This window comes from Vulpes vulpes, chromosome 13 (assembly GCF_048418805.1).
Source record: "Vulpes vulpes isolate BD-2025 chromosome 13, VulVul3, whole genome shotgun sequence".
In the NCBI taxonomy this organism is placed as follows: domain Eukaryota; kingdom Metazoa; phylum Chordata; class Mammalia; order Carnivora; family Canidae; genus Vulpes; species Vulpes vulpes.
The window spans coordinates 17,810,364-17,831,026 of NC_132792.1; the positions used below are offsets into that span (position 1 = coordinate 17,810,364).

A 20,663-nucleotide genomic window follows, 5' to 3' on the forward strand; every position below is an offset into this window, starting at 1 on the left:
TTTATTTTTCTTTGTTATTACAGCCACGTCTTTTTTTATTCTAAGTCAAATGTATTTCACAACGTAGAAGACACTAAAAATGAAAGATATTAGCAACAGTAAATAATCATTAAGTATAAAAAGATCTAACTTTTGAAACACTAAATTCTAGTTCTTCATACCTGCATGAGTAAGACTATATAGCCTAAAATGCATAACAAAGGTGTTTAGCACAAAGGATAGACAGCTGTATACTAGATCAGGGCCCAGTTATACCTTAATTATATAATTATTATAGTTATTACTTAATACATTAGAGATGCTAAATGCAGTTCAATGCACAACTTAAAGCCTGATATTATAAATGTCTTACCCAGCCAAAGAAATAGCCAAATGTCTGAGACAACTTATTCTTGAACAGATATTTGCTATAAATATGAAAATAAATATTTCTAAATCCCATAAGCTACAATTTCCTATAATACATTTATGTCAATTGGTTATTATGGGTTCATAACAAACTTCGATTCTGATAATTTGTTCTCACTTATGCACTTCTCATTAGATACACTCTGAGACTTGAGGATAAGGCTTCTAGGTTATCATTCTATCCCCAGAATTTAAAAATCAAATACCATTTCAAACCTGAATTTTGAACCTTGATTCAATCTTTTCAGTAGGCACAACCCAAACAAGCAGGCACTAAGGCGATCATGTTTCTAACTTTGCAAACTCTTTCCTTAAAAAAATATTTCCTAGGGTACTTGGATGACTCAGTGTGTTAAGCATCCAACTCTTGATTTCAGCTCAGGCCATGATCTCAGGGTTGTGAGATCAAGCCCTGCAGTGGGTTCCAAGCTAGGTGTAGAGCCTCCTTAAGAGTCTCTCTCTCCCTTTCCCTCTGTCCCTCTCATCACTACCACCTTTCACCCACGCCACTAATGCTCTTTTTCTCAAAAAAAAAAAAATTTTTTTAAACAAATGAAACAAAATAAAAAAAACTTCCTGGTCATACAATTGATTAGTAGATATCATGTTCCCTTAACAATCCTCTTATTTTTTAGTAAGCTAATAAAAGGTTTTATTTTTAAAACCTACTATAAAAGGTTTTTATTTTTATTCTGGGGCTAATCAAAGTTTTTTTTTTTTAAAGTCAGAAGTTAACTTAAGATCATATAATCACTAGACTTTAAGTACTATGAAAGCTTCCTAAGGAGGGGCCTTGTCCATTTTATTCTCTCCAGGATCTAAAACAAGTACCTGGCACACACACAACAGGCAGTCTCTGTCCTAGCATCATACACAAAACTGTTGAATAAATAAATGAAGCTCAAGTTATAAAGCATTAGAAGTACTTCAAAGAATGAGCACACAAATCAAAAGTACTTTTTCAAAAATGTAAAAGACTAATTATGACCCAATATAAAAGGAAGATACAGTGCTTCACATTTAGAGCTATGTTAGCTAAATTATGTTTCCAAAAATCATCCCTTTTGCTGCACTAAAGTAGGACATCTATACAAAGTTCCATCACTTATTTGTCTTTTATTCATAAAGAATATTCTAATATTTCTTTAAATATTTTATTTATTTATTTTAGAGAAACAAAGAGTGAAAGCATGCAAGCAGGGGCAGGATACAGAGGGAGAAGGAGAAAGAGAACTCGAAGCTGACTCTGTGCTGAGCACAGAACTCAATGCAGGGCTCAATCCCATGACTGAGATCATGAGCTGAGTCGAAATCAAGAGTCAGGTGCTCAGGCAAATGAGCCACCCAGGTGCCCCCAAGAATGTTGCATTGTCATTGTCCAAGAAGCAATAAAAATGATAATCTAATTTACCAAATTTAAAACAAAACAATTGAAAATACAATATAAATATTCCAATTTGGTTTTCATTGCAACTTTTGAGATGAATAAAACAGGGATTATTACTTAGAGTTTACAATTTTAAAAAGTTGAAAGCCAGTGAGTGGTAGAGCCAGCTAGGACTTAAATCTAAGTTTTCTGAAGTACATACACTCTTACTTGAGACTTTCTATGCTATCATACTCCTCCCTTTCCCTGTTTGATAACACAGGTGAGGTGACTGATGATAAATGATATTCTCAATTCCTAGAAAAAAGAGGCCCCCCAAAATTAGGTGAATTAGATAAGGTTATACAGAGAACTATCTAATTACTTGAACTGAAATAGGAACAGATTTTTTTTAATTTTTTGTGTTTTTTTCTTTTAACTATACAACTTCACAAGACTTCTATGTGCATATTTTTGAAAGATGTATGATCTTGCTAATCTGTTTAAAGTAGATCCTCCATGTTATTACTCTATTATGGTCTGCTTATTTTCTTCAGAGTTCTTTTGTTTTGTTTTGGAGAAAGCGGGAGTGTAAAGGGTGAAGAAGAGGAAGAAAGAATCTTAAGGAGGCTCTACACTTACTGCAGAGCCCCACATAGGGCTGGATCTCATGATCCTGAGACTATGACCTGAGCTGAAATCAAGAGGTGGCTACTTAACCAAATGAGCCACCCAGGCTCCTGTTTTCATAGTGTTTATTATTTTTCCCACCAAAATGTAAGTTCCATGAGGATAGTCCTCATCTGTGCAATCCATCACTGGATCCCTAATGTTTAGCACAGTGTCTAGCACATAATAAGATACATGTTAGACAAATAAAACATAAAATTTTAAATTTCACATTAGATATACTTTGAGCATAAAAACATCAGCTAATATTATACTTCAGGCTATTGCTTCAAAAGCTACTTTATCAAATAAACATTTAGGCATACTTATTCAAAACTTAATTTTATGGAAGAGGCTGAAAGTCAAATTTTAAGATTTATTTGAGAGAGAACATGCAAGGGCGAGAGGGGGAATCTTAAGGAGGCTCCACGTTCCAGGGTGGAGCCTAATCAATGCAGGGCTTGATCTCCCAACCCTAATATCATGACCTGAGCCAAAAGCGAGATTCAGATGCTTAACTGTAAAGACAAAATTTTAAATTACCATATAGTCAACCATCTTAAGGCCAAAATCATATTTCCTTTATGTATCAAATTTCTAAGGGAATTATAACCAATATTTGATTATAGTGCCATGGGGAAATTATAATTACAATAATCATTTTCCTCCCTGTAGAATTGTTTGATATAGTTTGTTGTTAAAACAGTAAGATAACGTTAAGTAAATATTGTCAATGAATATTCTGTGCATTAAAGATTGTTTTCGGGGATCCCAGGGTGGCTCAGCAGTTTAGCACCTGCCTTTGGCCCAGGGTATAATCCTGGACTCCCAGGATCGCGTCCCGCGTCGGGCTCCCAGCATGGAGCCTGCTTCTCCCTCTGCCTGTGTCTCTGCCTCTCTCTCTATGTCTATCATAAATAAATAAATAAATCTTAAAAAAAAATTGTTTTCATAGGGGCACCTAGGTGGCTCAGTGGTTGAGTGTCTGCCTTTAGCTCAGGCCATGATCCTGGACTCTCAGGATCAAGTCCCACATCAGGCTCCCTCATGTGAGCCTGCTTCTCCCTCTGCCCCTCTCTCTCTCTGTATCTCTCATAAGTAAATAAATAAAATTCTTTTGAAAAAAAAGTTATTTTCATAGAAACACAGTAGGTAAACAACCAGAAAGAAAAGCAAACTTTTAGTTTTTCCCATTAACAACTATACTTGACTTCAAATAGATGACTTTGGGGTGCCTGGGTGGCTCAGCGGTTTAGCACCTGCCTTCAGCCCAGGGTGTGATCCTGGATACCTGGGATCGAGTCCCACATTGGGCTCCTTGCATGGAGCCTGCTTCTCCCTCTGCCTGTGTCTCTGCCTCTCTGCCTCTCTCTCTGTGTGTCTCTCATGAATAAATAAAATCTTTAAAAACAAAAAAACAAAAACATGACTTAAAAATATATATATACACACACTGAAATAGACACATATCTCACAAACATCACCAGAATTAAGAAAGAAAAACTGAAAACTTCTAAATGAGAATACAGTGGGGTTTAGAAGTTTTTCTTACTTCCACCTGTCTTACCACAAAAAAGATAATGCAAGCATATGAATATCTTCTCACATAACTGAAATGAGATATTGAAGGAGTAGGTTAACAATGTGTTTTCAAATTTTAAAACTAATGAAATTGTCAGTCATGAAGCTTAATTTTGAAAATCTCTTCTAAAAACTCAACATCATTTCATGTCTGCAGAGGACTTTGGTGTTATTATGGGAAGTCCAAAGTATCTTAATATGAATTAGGACCAAAATCCTATGTTAAAGAAGTAAACTGATTATGCAAAACAGATTAACAAACTATATTCCTTTTTTCACTCATTCTTAAACATTATATTAAAAACTAAAGAAAACCAAAAAAGCCCTATACCTTGCCACGCAGAGAGGAAATCTGCTCCAACAACAACACGGAATTCTGTTTGGTATTGTTTTTTGTCAGCCCTCTGAACTAAGGAGTTAAAGAAATGACGAATCATAACCACAAAACAGTACTACTCCCTAAAAAAGTTTGGTCCTCTAATTCACAAGGTTCTTAGATTATTTATTAAAAATTTTAACTGTAGGAATTCATAATTACTCATTTCCTTAAAGATAATTATTTTTCTAATGCTGAAAATATACCAAGAAAAGAGTGCTTCTATGAAGAGCAGCCCTATAAACTATCAGAAAAAGAGATTTGGACTGGTGCTTATATATCTGTCCTGCTGATGACAAGAGAAACATATGAACATTTCAGAAGTATATAAATTACTGTTTTTCTGCACATATTCCTAACATTTCTCCATCCTCCCTACCCCATTAGCAATGAATAGCAATACCAGAAAGTCTTCGGCCTATTTTAGAAGCAGAAGTATAGTACTTGAAGGAGGTTTTCTTTTTGAAAGTTGTAGAATTTCCATTGAAACCATGGCAATTAAAAATATGCTGAATATTATTAAAGAAAAAATCCCCAGTACAGTCAAATATCAAAATATGGAGGAAACAGTGTACCTGACACAGAAAACGTAATCTAAAAATGAACATGTAAAGAAAAGGATACAACTCAAATTCGAAGTCCGACATATAGCAGGAGGGTAGATCTGATAATTTTATCATCTGCACAAATTCTAAAGCAGGGCCATAATAATGGTAAACCTAGGAAAGAAATAAGATTACATGATACTTTAAGTTCTATAAATAAAATAAAAGTGAACAAATTAGTGATTACAATTTAAAACTTTAAAATGATCTTTAAAAGCCTGTGTTTACACATTATTCAAGCCAAACACTAATCTTCTATAGCAGACAAGTATTTCTTCCATTTCAATTCTGCCTTTCACAGTAGAGACAGACATAGATTTCTTAGTAACTGAAAAGAGTTTTAACAGAAGGAAAATAAATCTGTAAAGAGGCAAGCAAAAGATGTAAAGAGTTCTCAACTTTTTGTGTTTAGTTTCAGCAAGACAGACAGGTGATCCAAGGGGCTAAGATGTTGAAGAAACAAATTTCAAGGGTTTGTAAGACTGAGAAAGAAAACTCTCCAGGATAAACTTATATCGAGTGGTATACTGAGATTTAAAAAACAAACAAACAAAAAAACACCTTGAAAAAAAAGGTAAAAAGTTAAGAGAACTAGTGAAGCCAAGAGCTCCACTCAGAGAAATGAGATTGCAGTCTTTGGGCAGAGCCTAAAACTAAGCCAACAATGAGCTAGTGAAGGAGGACAGGTGTTTTAGGAGTTGAGACCACAGTACTTCACAAAAAGGATAAAGAAAAGCTAACACATTTTGAGAAGACAGCCCAAAGATTTGGGCAGAAAATGGAGTAATTTCACCATATGTAATTATGTGTATATATATATAAACAAAAATACATACACACACATATACAGTATATGTATGTGTGTGTGTATACCTGTATACGCAGAGAGAGACATTTATTGAAGAGGTTGTACCCTAAGATTCCTGTCAACAGCAGCAACATTTAAATAAATTATTCATACCTGAATGGTATACTATGAAAGAAGAGACACTGAGGTCATCAATCTTAATATCTTTAGAAAATATGTAATATTCCTGTGAAAGATGGCCATAGCAGGCAGGTTACTTAAAAGTAAGCAATTCTGAACAACTACTGGGAAATGTGTTTGCATCAGAAATATGTCCTTTTGGTAGTACTCCTTTTTCAGAAAATATTACCCATCAATCTGACATCCTTGTAAACTTCAATGACTGTTGTTTTGCACATTCTTGAATTGTATCTTTTAAAGTGAATTTCTAAAGTGCTTTTATACAAATACCTCCTTATGCTGTTTTTACCAATGTTAAAAAAAAAGCCAACTAAACCCTTTTAAATTGCATTTCATAATTATTTGCATTTTAAGAATGAATGAAGATATGGGACACAAACTAACACTTCTTAAACTGTGAATGAAGCAAATGTCAGATACTGTAACCTCTTTCTTCATTTAAGTTTTGTTTCATTTAAGTTTTGTAACAACTTTGTAAGGTAAGTATGTTATTGTCTTCATTTCACAAATGAGTTATTCAATCTACCCAGGTTACAGTACCTTGTCAATGACAGTGCCAGATTTCAAACCCAGGCCTACCTAACATCAAAGCCTATTGCCTTTCCAGTGTATCATATTCCCTCCAATCCAGTCTTAGAAAGGTCTCATAGCAAAGACCTAACCAAAAGAAGTTTACTGATCTAAAGTTAGGATCATTCCATTTAAAAAATAATCTAAAATAATGATAGTTTTGCCAACATTCAATGCTGGTAACATAATTGAAGCACTTAATTATAATTATAAAAATTATGCAAGCAAGCATATTTAAGCATATATATTAGTTTCAAGATTCAAACATCTTATAAGAACAAAAATATGCACGAATGGATGATTGCAAAATGAATTAAACATAGTTTACCTTTGGCAAAATATTCTTATCCTTTGATGGTGTTATCTTGTTGGTTAGAATGCAAGGATTTAAATTAGATGTACTAAAATTCTTAGGGGTAACTCCCTTTAAACAAAATTCAGGAAAACTAATTTCAACTCCAAACTGAAAAGAAACCAAGAGAACACAAGTATAAACAGCATGAATAAAGTTACAAAGATGAATACATCTGACTGCAATGAAAAAGTTGAGAAGAAAACCGCAAGGAAATATATTTTTGATTCCTCAGCTCAAAATGTGGTTCTTCCATTTATGTACACATCCTTCCTATTTCAACTTACACATGGATCTTTTCATGAAAAGCTTTCCTTGGTCCTACCCCACCCCCAAGAGTGTATTAATAAGCTCATTCTGTGTAACCATAGAGCCAAACAATCTCCTTTACGTTTACTTGTTCAATATCTGGCTTCTCACCAATCTGCAAATTCTGCACAAACAGAGCTTGTCTGTCTTATTTAAACAAATCCTTAGGATAAGACCCCACACATAGTTTGCTTTCAAAGTAAGTTGCTGATGAAAAGATCAATTTCTGCAGAAGCAGAAATATTAGGGATATTAATAGTAATGATAACAATGAAACTAATGTTTAATGAGTGGTTACTTTCTACTTTATATAATTTAACCTTCATAAAAATCTATGAGATAGGAACTATTATGATATCTATCTTGAGCTCCCTGCTTAGTGGGGAATCTGCTTCTCCTGCCCCCTGCTCATGCTGCTCTCTTTCTCTCACTCTCTCTCTCTCTCTCTCTCTCAAATAAAAAAATATATTTTTTAAATAAGTGCTCTGTAGCAATATAACTCAGTACTCAATAGCCAGTGACTATCAGGACAGGCAAAACATTTCCATTATGGCAGAAAATTTTTAGTGCTATTCTAGAACATCTTTATAAGGTACATTTTCATTCAAATTCATTTAAACTATCAGTGTTGTAAATAAAGTTGAAAGGCCTGCTTTGCAAACAGTGATAACAGAAATCCACTTACCTTTCTTTCCCATATCTGAATTTTTCCCCTCCATAATTCTTTTGAGTCAATAGCATTTTTGAGATCTTCTAAAGATACAACATTAGCGGAGAGGTATTCTGCAATTTTCTGACAATTTCTATAAATAAAAGACTATGATGATTAAATATAGGGTTTTATATCTTCCTTAAATTTAATCCTAACAAGCAAAAATGCAGTTTCTATTGCTGCTTTTATCTACTAACATTATAGAACATTCCTTAAGTCAGTCTCTGAGGGACTCACTATTATATGTCCATTCAATCTCAATATCCCTGAAAAGAGGAATTACCATTAATAATACAGATGAAGGAACAGATATTCCTATTACTATTTACTGACTTAAATGTGTCAGATATGCACATATATACACACACATATAGTATTAGTCCTTTATATTTAAAGGACTGCTCACCTAAATTTTCCCACACAGTTTCATATGGAATTCCATAATAGCACTTATCATAGATGATCATGACTAACAGCATTCTTATTTCTCCTTGCATTTCCATGTACAAGATCAAATCTCACTTTCTTAATCCATCATGCTGTGCTTGGCCTAAAGTTAGCACTTCATAAACATTTGTTAAATGAAGAAAATCATGAAGTTAATAAATCCAAATGAGTATTTCTTTAAGGATCAAAATATACAATTGATCCTTACTAAAATAGCACAAAACACAATGGTGTATACTTGTTTCTACATTGCACAGAAAACAAAAATATAAATCCAGTGTATCCATGTTCCATAGTATTCATCATAGTGCTCAATGGACAATACAAACCTATTTAAAAGCACACAGTGTATTTAGATAATTAATGCTCAATAATGGTTATAAAACATTGATATTTCCTAAAAACTTAAATATCTCAGAAACAAAGTATGAAATAAGAAAAATCTAGATTCTTCTTAATAGATAAACCTCTACTAACAGGATGACATAAAACTATCTTGTCACATTAAAAAGATCTTCAAATGGGATTCTATTAAAAAACAAGATAGCATGTTAACTGTGAAAACAGATAACACAGCAAATATGAACAAAGCAACTTACATTTCACAATGATTTCCTGCTATAGTAATTTTTGCTGAATACCATTCCTTCAAATGTTTTAATGCTCCTATAGTAGGTAAACAGTCTTTCAACTTAGGAGGATCTTTGTCAGAAGGCAACAGTATTATATCTATCATTGCTCTACCTAGAAAGAGAATAAGATATTTCCATAATTTTTTTTCAGAAATCTCAAAATAGTACCCCCAAACAACTGAATTTTATATTTATTTAGAAGATAAAGGATTTTAACTTTAATTTCTGAAATTCTTCAAAATAATACACATCTTTAGATGTTCAAAATTTTTAAATGTTCATCATTTGACTTAAAGCCATTTTATCCTGAAATAGTATATGCCAGAAAATAATGAACTCTATCATAATTACTTGCCAACTATGCACCAGTGCTTAATTATATATATTGCTCTTGAGATCATCAATGCTACTGTATACTGAACAGAGGAAAAAAAAAAAAAAACTGGGCAATTTCAGTATATTTCTCTATACTTAATTTATATAAAAGGGAATGACTTAATATAAAATTGTAATGTTCAAATAAATTTTTTCTTTATATAGAACAATTAAACACTCAGAAAACTCAATTATATTGGCAATATCATTAATTCCTAAGAAAAAAAGTATAACTTCATAAAACTTCACACTTTATAAAATTATAAATTTATCAAAGGACCAAGAAAATATAAATGAAATAGAAACCAAATAGAAATTTGATAATGAAAGCATTCTAATCTGCCGAAACAGCAACTATATATTTCAGTGAATATTCTGAATTTGACACATTTAATTTAAAAATAAACAAATAAATAAATAAATAAAAATTAAAAACTTGATGCTTATTTATCTATGTATTCAGTTATTTTCCATGTGGGACCTTTACACTAAAACAGGATCTTGAATATAAGGATTAGACTGTGAGGTATCAAGTACTTCAATGGTAATCACGTATGCTTTACTAATCATTATATACTTAAGCAACTTGTACAATACAGGACATATAATAGATGCAACAAGTATCTGCTTAATAGATGACCTTTGGTGATGCAAATATTCAAAGAAAGCTCTTCAAAAGTATTTATACATGCCAAACTATACCAAGTTTTAGATGTCAGCTACTTGACTGGCACAAAGAAAGATAAATTTGAGACAGAATACAGTCTTAAAAATAGTATGATGCAGTATTTCACAAAATATGCTTTTCATTATATAAAACAAAATGGGCTCTGTAAACAAACAAACAAAAAAGGCTGAGTAAAGGGCCTTCTTTAACTATATAAATGACCTTCGGTGATGCAAATATTCAAAGAAAGCTCTTCAAAAGTATTTCTAGATGCCAAACTATACCAAGCTTTAGATGTCAGCTACTTGGCTGACACAAAGAAAGATAAAAATGGGCTCTGTAAAAAAAAAAAAAAAAAAGGCTGAGTAAAGGGCTTTTTTAACTATATAACTTTCTATTTGATAACGTATATAGTGACCTCACACCTTACAAGAATGTTATCCAAATGATCTAGGTTAAAGAAGTTCTTTCTCCAGGAGGTGTTCATAGGACTAGTGTTCTATAGAATATACTGTGGAAAACAATGGTATATAGTGGAAACATTCTTCAGTTATAACTAAATAAGGAAACTGAAATGGGTATTTAATTTTCTAATTTCTAATTTTTGCTTAACTAAATAAAAACAATTAAGAGAATTGTAATGTCTCAGTAATATACTTTATTAAAGTAGTGGAGTGTTTTTTTTATCAACTTCAATTAAAAAATTATTTTTCAGGGTGCCTGTGTGGCTCAGTCAGTTGAGTATCTGACACTTGATTTCAGCTCAGGTCATGATCTCAGGGTCGTGAGATGGAGTCCTGCATTGGGCTCCACACTGGACATGAAGTCTGCTTAAGAATCTCTCTCTCCCACTCTTTCTGCCCTTCCCTTCCTCTAAAAAAATTTTTTTTTTTCATTTTGAACTTCAAAATTAGAAATGAGAACACTAGCATAAAGATTAAATTCATCAGCCATTCATAGAAAGTATAAGATAAAATAGAAATTATTGAAAAAAGTCATAAAATATTACCAGGAGCCGGAAGTTTATCTGACAACTGATGCAAATTTTCTGCAGATTCTTCATATAGCCTAAAACAAAAGGGAAAGTTAGAAAAATACACACACATACACATTACATATAATCATAATTAGTAATATTAAATAGACCTATGTGCCAGACACTATTATGTTAGATATATCATCTTATTTGATCTTCATGACAATCCATGAGGCACTACTATTAATATCCTTTAAATGATTTGTGTCAGTCACATAATTAGTAGGTGTAGAAGCTAGGTTTCAAACACTAAGTCCAAGATTTTAGCCATACCCTCAAAAACAAGTAACAAAAAAGGGGGGAAAAAACACTCTAATTTATACCTAGTGTAATTAAACATAAATAATAACTAATAAACCAAATATTTTTATAAACCCTAAAAGTATTGCCAAAGGTTTAATAGAGAAGGATACTGCTTTTCTCTGTATGGCATAAAACAGCTCTGGCTGGAATGGTGTCCTCCAATTCTTCAAAATCTTTTCATTTTATCCAAATGATGATTTCTTTTCCTCAAAATGTTATTATGTAACATAAAGTTACTTAAATCCTTTGTTATTAACCTGCCATTGTCTAGGAAACTTAAGGCATCTTATGGTATAGTTTCCAAGCTCCCTCTTGTGGAAATAATTATTAGGTAACTTACTAGAAATAATTACCTTTACACTTGTCATCTTTAAATAATGGTGGGCAAACATGGGATTTTAAGAACTCTAAGGCTAGAAGGCAGCTTAGAAATGACCTGAAAGGATCTCAACACTTTACTGATGAGAAAATAAACGAGTGGAGAAATGAAGTGACTGGCTCATCATCAAGAAACTAGAAACTACCTTTTAATGACCCTTCAATACCTTTTCCTCAGTTCTACAATGTCTTCTTACATTAATTATACAAACATATGTAATTTGAAAACGGGAAAAAAGAATTTTTAAAGTCTGCAGTAATTTATAAAAACATAATAATGTCAATACTACAATAAACCGAAGTAGGTTTTTGTAATAAAATACTATGAGAGACTAAAATGAAAGGTATTAATTTGAGTCAAAGATGGGCTATGTCATGAAAAAAATAATCACAATTTATATCACCTAGACCAACTTATATATTGTACCACAATTCAAAAAATCTGAGTGAATCCAATCACCTATATAATCCTCAGAAACTATGCATTTTAAAAGTGTCTAAATGTTCAAGATATACATAAATTGAAGAAATCATGTATTTCGACCACAAACAGCAAAATTAAAAGCATACTTTTAGGGTCTGAGTTTGAATACCAGTTATTAATCTTAAATAAAGTTTTTATTCAAGCTCTTAAAACTCATAATCAAGTAGAATTTATCTTTAAGAAAGTGACATATTAATTGGAGTATCACTTTTTCCGATTCCTGCAATTCTGTAAGCTTAAAAAACTAAACATTTTCAGATGCCAATTTTTCCATTTTAAATAGTTTTACTCAACTAGTTTTGTTTCTATTTTTAACTTTCAAAACATGTACGTAGCTTCATTCATCTACTTAGATCTAACCTTTTCATGGAGCTTCAGCAAAATTCAAGTGTGCAAAATGCATTTCTAAAACGTAATGCAAGCAAAGCTTTTCACATTTACACTGGCAGGAGATACACAAAAACTAACAAGTCATATTTGGGAGAGTTCAGATTTTTTTTTTAATGACAAGAATTGCACAGTTCATTATTTTTAGACAGTTGTTGCAGATATAAACACTTAAAATTTTCTAAGCCAAGGTGCTTTAACAATATAAATTTTTAAGTTGGAAAGAGCCAGTAACTTGAGATCATAGCTCACATAGAATTCCAAATTAAAGTTCCAATTTCAAATTGCCTGTCTTCCAAGACGAAGGGTTGAAAATTTCAATTAACTAAAATTTCTTTCTGATAGCTGCTAAAACATTTAATCTTCACTCTTGTGGTTAAAATACTAACATTAAATATTTTAAAGATATTACAGAAAGATATCATAGAAAGTACATATCATAAGCATACTCAGCCAAAGATAATGATTCTCTGCTATTACTATCTTCTTCCTCAAAACACTCAGTATTCAAACATTCTTCAATATTTGTTTGAAGAACATCTTCAATTTCATCTTTTTCTGTACCAAAATATATCTCTTCCCAGTCAGAACTGCAAAACTAATACATCAGAAGACTGCATTAAATAATGGATTCTTGAAATTATTTATATTAACAAAGACATTCACTAACACCTATTTTTTCAGTTCTGTTACCTGATAAAATCCATATATTGCCTGTACTGCAAAGAACCACTTCTTGGAACCAGGTATACCGCCTACCGAACATGCTTGAAAACAAAACCATGCTTATTAGAAGACATACCACAAATAAGCAGATGTTATAGCATATATACTTAGAGAATTACATAATTTTTGATACATATTGTACAGTCCTCCAAGGTATGTGTGTGTACACATATGCATATACATATATAGAGAGTAGATCTTTTTAAAATCTCTAAAAATTCAAACAGAACAATCTGCCTAAAGAGCAAAAATATTCCCTCACAATGAATAATTTTGTCAAAATCAAAATCCGTACTATTTTATTCATCATTTTAACCACTAAAATCTACCAAAAAAAATATACTCACTCAATTACTATTGAGTGACACAAAACTGTAAGTCATTTTAGGAAAAAGGATTCCCTCTTTAAAGACCATCAATGTCTGGTTCATCCTGGTGACTGAGAGGAGGAAATAAAACTACAGCTCAGACATAGGGAAGATTCTCTTCTTGGAGACCGGAAAGTTATATGAGGGTATGAAGTTAAGGGTCATCCCTAGGGTGCATGTCAGGTTAGAGCCACAAAGAATGTAGAACTGTGTAAAGAAATTGAATTCAAAGGAGGGAAGAGAAATATGGTAACTGAAGCTTAACTCATGAAAGCTAGGTAATATGCTACGTGCTTCATTATCACTTTCTGCCAACAATCTCAGCAAAAGACTTTACCTCCTACTTCCTTAAGAAAATAGAAACCATTATTAGGTAACTACTCCCAAACATCCTGTCAACAAATATAGGACACTATTCCCATTCCCATTAAGTCCTTCCTCATTCCTTTCTGTTAGCACATGAGGGTCATTGCCCTTTCAATCCAAAGTCATCCTTCAGACTTCCACTGGGACCCCAAGGCCCTGATTAGACTATCTTTCTTGCATCTTCAAGCTCTCCTCTTCTGTCAGCTCCTTCCTACTAGCATTTAAATTTGCACAAATATTCCTCAAATTAGTAGAGGAAAAAAAAAAGTCTCCTTGAAATCACCTCCCTCTTCTAGGCACTACTACTACTTTACTCTTCTTCAAGGGTAAAATGAAAGTACTGTCTACGCTTGACTGTTTCTATTTCATCACATTTCTTACTCTCCTCATTCATTTCCACCTGTTTGTCTCCAACATGCCACTATAACTACACTCCCTAAAGGCACCAATAATTAAGATGTTACTAAATGTGACAGCTCTTACTGCTGTTGTACTTGTCCTCTCTCTCAGCAGAAGAGTAAGAAAGGAATCAAAGATGACCCAGTTGTCATTTTTCTCCTTAAAACACTTGGCTTCGGTGGAACCTATCTTTCCAGCTGCTCCGCAGGCCTTTATTAACCACCAGTGCTCAGTTCAGTTTCTTTAAATACTAGGATTCAGTGCAAGATTTTCTGCTCTGTTCATGGTCCATAAATAATCTCATCCTTCTTTATGGCTTCTAGTTATTGATAATTTTGTAATTTTTTTTTATAATCTCCAGCCTTTTGAGTTCTGGACACATGTATCGAACTTTTAAAAAATATTTTCACTTTGACATCTTACAGGGAACTGTTTAGTGTGCTTATATGTTCTAAACTGGACATGTGACAGTCCCTCAAAATTCAAGTCTCTTACCTCACTAAATGCCACCAAACTACACTATACCCGTGCCAGAAATCTAATGTCACTCCTGATTGCTTTCTCACTCTTCCTTTCTCCTAAACTACACCAATGCAACACTAAGTCAGGTAGCTTTTACCTTTATAGTTTCCTTCAGATCTATCTATTCTCCTCTATCCTGACTGCCTCTCTTATTTCTTAGCTGGTCTTTTGAAGCAGCCCCCTCATATCTATACTTTCCTCAAACCTGTCTGCTATACTGTAGCCAGAATATGTCATTAATATAGATGTCACCAGGTCCCTTCCTTCATTAAAGCTTTTAATGGCTAATTATTATTACAAAAAAAGTATAAACACTCCGATATGATTTACAAAGTCCTCGATATAGCTATGCCTACCTCTCCAGCCCTATCGCAATTATAATCATATTGCACTTCCAGTTTCCCAGACTTGCCATATTACTGAAAGCAATAATGTTCACTGAGTAATTAATTCAATATGGGCAGTTCTTTCTTTCTTTCTTTTTTTTTTTTTTTTTAAAGATTTTACTCATTTATTCATAAGAGACACAGAAAGAGAGAGAGAGAGGCAGAGACACAGGCAGAGGGAGAAGCAGGCTCCATGTAGGGAGCCTGACGTGGGACTCCATCCCAGGTCTCCAAGATCAGGCAGGCCCTGGTGCCAAACTGCTGAGCCACCCGGGCTGCCGCGGGCAGTTCTTTCTTTGCACGGTTCTGATATGCAGATTTCAATTACCATGGTTTCAATAATTCCGCAAAACAAGGTTCAAACTCCAGTTACCAAAGTTTATTAGTGAACTGTAATCACCTAAAGTAAAATGTCACTGCTAGCTTCGCAAATCACTACCTAAATCAAAGATGTGTATTGTGATCAGTGACCAATCACATTATTGCTTTCCAAGTTTGTTGAGTGGTCCTGTGCATGCCATTCACTTCATGTGAATAGCTGACAAATAGGTAATTAATTGTGTTTCCTTCTTGTTTCCCGGTGGTAAATCCATGTATTTTTACAAAAAATGGATAATAGGAAGAGGCAATGGGCAAAAGAAAAAAAAAAAAAGACGAAAGTAGAGCAAAAAACCAGAAAGTGATAACACTGAAAGTGATATTTAAATCTAATGTAAATGGATTCTATAAATAGCTGCTATGATAAAAACATTGTGACAAAAAGGATGAAGAGGTCTCAGAGAAAAATGACACTGGCAAATACCTTTGCATTAAAGGAACTCAGAGATATTTCATGACTTTCAAAGCACAAAGGATAAAACACCGGAACCTAATATAAACTTAGGAGTATGGCAATTCACCAAAACATAGAAGAGATGCTTACTCTATATCTTAAGTAGGATGGAGAAAAGATCACTGTGTTTCATAATTATGAAGTGCTGGGGATCCCTGGGTGGCTCAGTGGTTTTGCGCGACTTTAGGAGCCCCAGGATCGAGTCCCACATCAGGCTCCCTGCAGGGAGCCTGCTTCTCCCTCTGCCTGTGTCTCTGCCTCTCTCTCTCAATCTGTGTCTCTCATGAATAAAGAAATAAAAAAAATTTTTTAAAATAATTATGAAGTAAAAAAAAAAAAAAATTATGAAGTGCTTTTAAGAGAATCATTAAGAAGGAAGGGTGGGGAAAAATGGTAAGAATTCGTAAATCCTCCTTATAATGCCACATTACCCTATTTTATACAGAGGTAAGATGGGCAAGAAAATCCCATAAAGGGAACAAAAGTCAAGCTGAGAATCTAAAATAATTTTCATACAATTTAATTACATTCGAGCAGTATGAAGAGACCGGTAGCATCTTTTACAGTTTTGTATTTCCTAACTTACCTCCCTAGCCCAGTGACTTGTGCACCACCAACAAATATTTGTACTTACACTTTTAAATGATCAATCTAATTAAATTTATTTCCAATACAAATGCAGTGCCAGAGAAGAAAGGGGTTTGCGTCATACTCACCTGGAAAAGTACTATCTTCTGGATTCATTGAAGCACTAATGCTTCTTTTCAGGACATGATAAACATTTGCTGCTGTCAGGTCTGAAAAAGAAAAAGACAAACTCGCTCAACGGGCTCAAGAGTTACGTGATCGAGGCCTATCCCAATTTCACCGTTTGAGACTCCCAAGCACGTTATGGTGTATGTAGAAGAACCACACGCTCTTCTAGTTTCAATATGGTAAACAGAATGCAATCAGAGAAAGCCGGAAAGGCGCCCAGTTTGTACATGCTAGCCAGTTAACAGAAATTCAAAGTTCTCCCCCGGAAGAATAATTCTAAGCGGAGAAGGGAAACTCTATTCTGTAATACAACCACATCCATTTTCTCCTCAAAATGCCTGCTCAGGGCAGCCCGGGTGGCTCAGCGGTTTAGCACCCGCCTTCAGCCCAGGGTGTGATCCTGGAGTCCCAAGATCGAGTCCCACGTCGGGCTCCCTGCACGGAGCCTGCTTCTCCTTCTGCCTGTGTCTCTGCCTCTCTCCGTGTCTCTCATCAATAAATAAATAAAATCTTTTAAAAATTGCCTGCTTAATTAAAACAAAATGCAATACCAGCTACAGAAACACCGAAAAGGAGTGCATTCTCCAACGGTTACAACTGTTTTAAAGTTACCTTTTTTTTAATTAGCTTTTTTTATTTTTTTAGCTTATGCGTGGGATGTCTCCTCCCATCAGGCTGCAAACTCTAAGAGAGTCAGACCCTTCGGCCTCCCGTTCCCTTGCGCACTACCCGCCTCTGGAACACAAAGGAGGCGGAAACGCTCCCCGAATGCGCGTTTCCAACAAGCCGACATTCCATCCCACCGTCCCGTCAAAGTGCTACTGTGCCAAGAACTTCTGACCGCTGGAACTCTGCATTCACGAATTTGTCCCTATGTTTCCCATGAAGGTAACGACACTTCCAGCCCTTACTGGGCCGCCTCCGTAGAGAAGCAGACGCCCGGGAGAGCTCGAGAGAACAGTTCCCTCCCTCCCTCCCTTACAGAAACTCGATCTCAAACGTCTTCCCCTCCCCGCAAGCCGTTCCCGCTCTTTCTCAGTCCCGCGCTTACCGGGCAGCTTCTCGGTACCCTCGGCGGACGACTCCGCCTCCCCGCCCCCCGCGGACGGGACTTTTCCTTCTCCCCAGATCACGAGGAGCAGGTACCGATCCATCTCCTCGGAGCTCAACTGGGGTCTCAAGTCCCGCTTTCCACTTCCAAACAGTCGCGCGCTTCTGACGTACTTCCGGTTCCCCTCCACTTTAGGTCGGCTGGAAATTGTGCGCCCTCCGTCTGTTTGCGGCAGCTTTCTCCGGCCGGTGGGTTCTTCGGCGGAGTTATTCTCTCAGTAACTGCATTGGTTCCTCCTTCCGTGACGAAGCTGCTATGATGGGAAGGCTGGAGGAGACCCAGCAAGAGCAGAGGAGCTGACGAGGGCTGGCCGGCCTCGGAACTATCGTGCTTGGCTTTATACGTTTCCCGCCGGGCGAGTGAGGCTGGTGTCTGGCCTCGGATCCTGGGGAAAGGGCACCATCCTGCTGGTGGGGGAACATGTCGAGTTTCTCTAGGGCGCCCCAGGTGAGCTCGAATTCTTACGGCTTGGTGGAATTCATTACAGTGGCCCCGGTGGACTGAGTGATGTTGAGTCGGCAGGGAAGCCGAGTCTCTGGGCCAAGGAGGTGCCTCGGGAACACACCTACGAGGGTCGTGATTCTGGCCAACGCTCGCTGCTGTTCACTCGGGACGTGTTTTCTCCTTTCAGCCAGGCTTTTTCATGTCTTTTCTTCCCCCACCCTCCCCCCGGAAAGAGTATTCGGAAAAAGAAAGCCAGAGAGGTAATGAGGTGGATCAGATAGGACCTTGGAAGAGGTTGTTCATCAGTAAGACGCGTATCTGTCCAAAGGTTTGAAATCCGGGAGTAACGTGATGTCACATTGGGTGTCGGAAGGAGCCCTCGGGCCGCTGAGTTTAGACCGTTCAGAGACGAGGAATGGCGGAAGGTAGGAGCAAAACATCCGTTTGGAGACCAGCTGTAGCGATCCGTGCAGCTGGTGGTGGCTCCAACCAACTAGTAACGGCGTAGTGTTGAGAAGCGATGAGGTTCCGGTTGAAGGTGGAGCCAAAAGGATTTCCTGAAGGAATGAATGGGAGCTGACAGCAAAAGAGAAACGGGGGGGCGGGGGGGCGGTTACTCCAGGGTTTTTGTTTCCATGACTGGAAGAGTGTAGCTACTACCAGCTGATGCAGGGAAGACTGAGATGGAAGCAGGTTGCAGGTGGAAGAGCAGGAGTTCAGTTTTGGGCACTTTGGTCCAAGCTGCTGCTTAGCCCAGCCTTGCTCCAGGTATGATTCCTTTCTTGGACTGTTTGTTTTCTCTCCTAAATAAGGCAAATATATAAAAAGTAAAATTAGACATTTGAAAACTTTTGTAGCAATGGGATGATGTGGCGCTATTTTAATTTTTTTTAAAACAAAGTTTGGTTTTTTAAATAATAATAATCATCATCCGCATCATTATCATCATCCGCAGGGGGAATGGGGAAAAACTAGTGTTTGCTACATAGGGTATAAAAAGCATTGTAATGCAGCTGCTAAGTGGACAATTGGATACAGGTGTAGAGTTCAGGGTAAAGGTCCAGGCTAGAGATGTCAATATCTGCATTTGAGTCTTTTTTTTTTTTAAGTCACAGAGAGAGAGAGAGAGAGAGAGGCAGAGACACAGGCAGAGGGAGAAGCAGGCCCCATGCACTGGGAGCCCGACGTGGGATTCGATCCCGGGTCTCCAGGATCGCGCCCTGGGCCAAAGGCAGGCGCCAAACCGCTGCGCCACCCAGGGATCCCTCTGCATTTGAGTCTTAAGCACGAAAATGGCCCTGAAAGATAGGAGTCTGGATGTAGTCTTCGAGGAAGTGTGTATAGAGAAGAGAGGAGAAGGACCCAGAACTGAATTCTGGGACATTTTCAGCATTTCAGAAGTGAGAGTTAGGAGGAGAACAAGCAAAGTAGGGGAAAAAAGCGGACAGAGGGCGGTGTCCTGGAAATCAAGTGAGGAGATAATACTCAGAAGAAGGATCGGCTGCGCTGAAGGCTTAGACTAGAACGATGATTTTAGTGAGGTGAAGGCCCTGGTCACTTTGGCAGGTGGTAGAGTGAGGGCGGAGGGCAAAAGCCAGGTTGGAGCAAGTTGAAGAGAGAATGAAGAGAGACAAATTGGAGTAAAGACAATGTCTTTGGAAGAATTTTGCCCCAAAGGAGAGGAAAGAAATGAAGCAGTGGATAAGTGAGGTCAAGAGGTTTTGTTTTGTTGTTTTTTAACTTCATTATGGAGAATTTCAATCACACATAAAAGTAGGTATCACCCAGTTTCAAAAACCTCATAACCAATATTATTTCCTCTGTACTCCCACTCGCTTCTTTCCCTTCCTTATGAATTTGAGATGAATCTCAGATTCCTGTTATTTCCTAAGTAAATATTTCAATATGTTCTCTCCAAGATACAGATTCTTTTTATTTTTTATTTTTTCATATTTTATTTTATTATTTATTCAAGACAGACACAGAGAGAGAGGCAGAGACACAGGCAGAGGGAGAAGCAGGCTCCATGCAGGGAGCCCGACGCGGGACTCGACCCCGGGTCTCCAGGATCACACCCTGGGCTGAAGGCAGCGCTAAACCGCTGAGCC

The 20,663-nt window shown here is 36.2% G+C and overlaps 2 protein-coding genes across 10 annotated transcripts in view; one reads left to right on the top strand and one right to left on the bottom strand.

Annotated features, from left to right (window-relative positions):
- MTBP (MDM2 binding protein) overlaps nt 1-18,515 on the bottom strand; it is a 72,494-nt gene extending 53,979 nt beyond the window's left edge. For 3 of the 5 annotated variants that reach the window (XM_072733998.1, XM_025993396.2, XM_025993397.2), the window contains exons 1-10: nt 18,052-18,222; nt 16,961-17,041; nt 13,339-13,412; nt 13,095-13,243; nt 11,067-11,125; nt 8,983-9,127; nt 7,910-8,027; nt 6,892-7,026; nt 5,025-5,119; nt 4,356-4,428 (exon numbers count right to left, since the gene is read on the bottom strand). In XM_072733998.1, the coding sequence (XP_072590099.1) occupies nt 4,356-4,428; nt 5,025-5,119; nt 6,892-7,026; nt 7,910-8,027; nt 8,983-9,127; nt 11,067-11,125; nt 13,095-13,243; nt 13,339-13,412; nt 16,961-17,041; nt 18,052-18,154 (1,032 nt within the window). In that variant the 5' untranslated portion in view covers nt 18,155-18,222. Of the gene's footprint in view, nt 1-4,355; nt 4,429-5,024; nt 5,120-6,891; nt 7,027-7,909; nt 8,028-8,982; nt 9,128-11,066; nt 11,126-13,094; nt 13,244-13,338; nt 13,413-16,960; nt 17,042-18,051 lie in introns of all 5 variants that reach the window. The other 2 variants (XM_072733999.1, XM_025993395.2) reach the window with 2 other exon arrangements.
- MRPL13 (mitochondrial ribosomal protein L13) overlaps nt 18,422-20,663 on the top strand; it is a 48,928-nt gene continuing 46,686 nt past the window's right edge. For 2 of the 5 annotated variants that reach the window (XM_072734002.1, XM_072734003.1), the window contains exon 1: nt 18,422-18,558. In XM_072734002.1, coding sequence (XP_072590103.1) covers nt 18,532-18,558 — 27 coding nt within the window. In that variant the 5' untranslated portion in view covers nt 18,422-18,531. Of the gene's footprint in view, nt 18,559-18,852; nt 19,324-20,663 lie in introns of those variants that run through there. The other 3 variants (XM_072734001.1, XM_072734004.1, XM_072734005.1) reach the window with 2 other exon arrangements.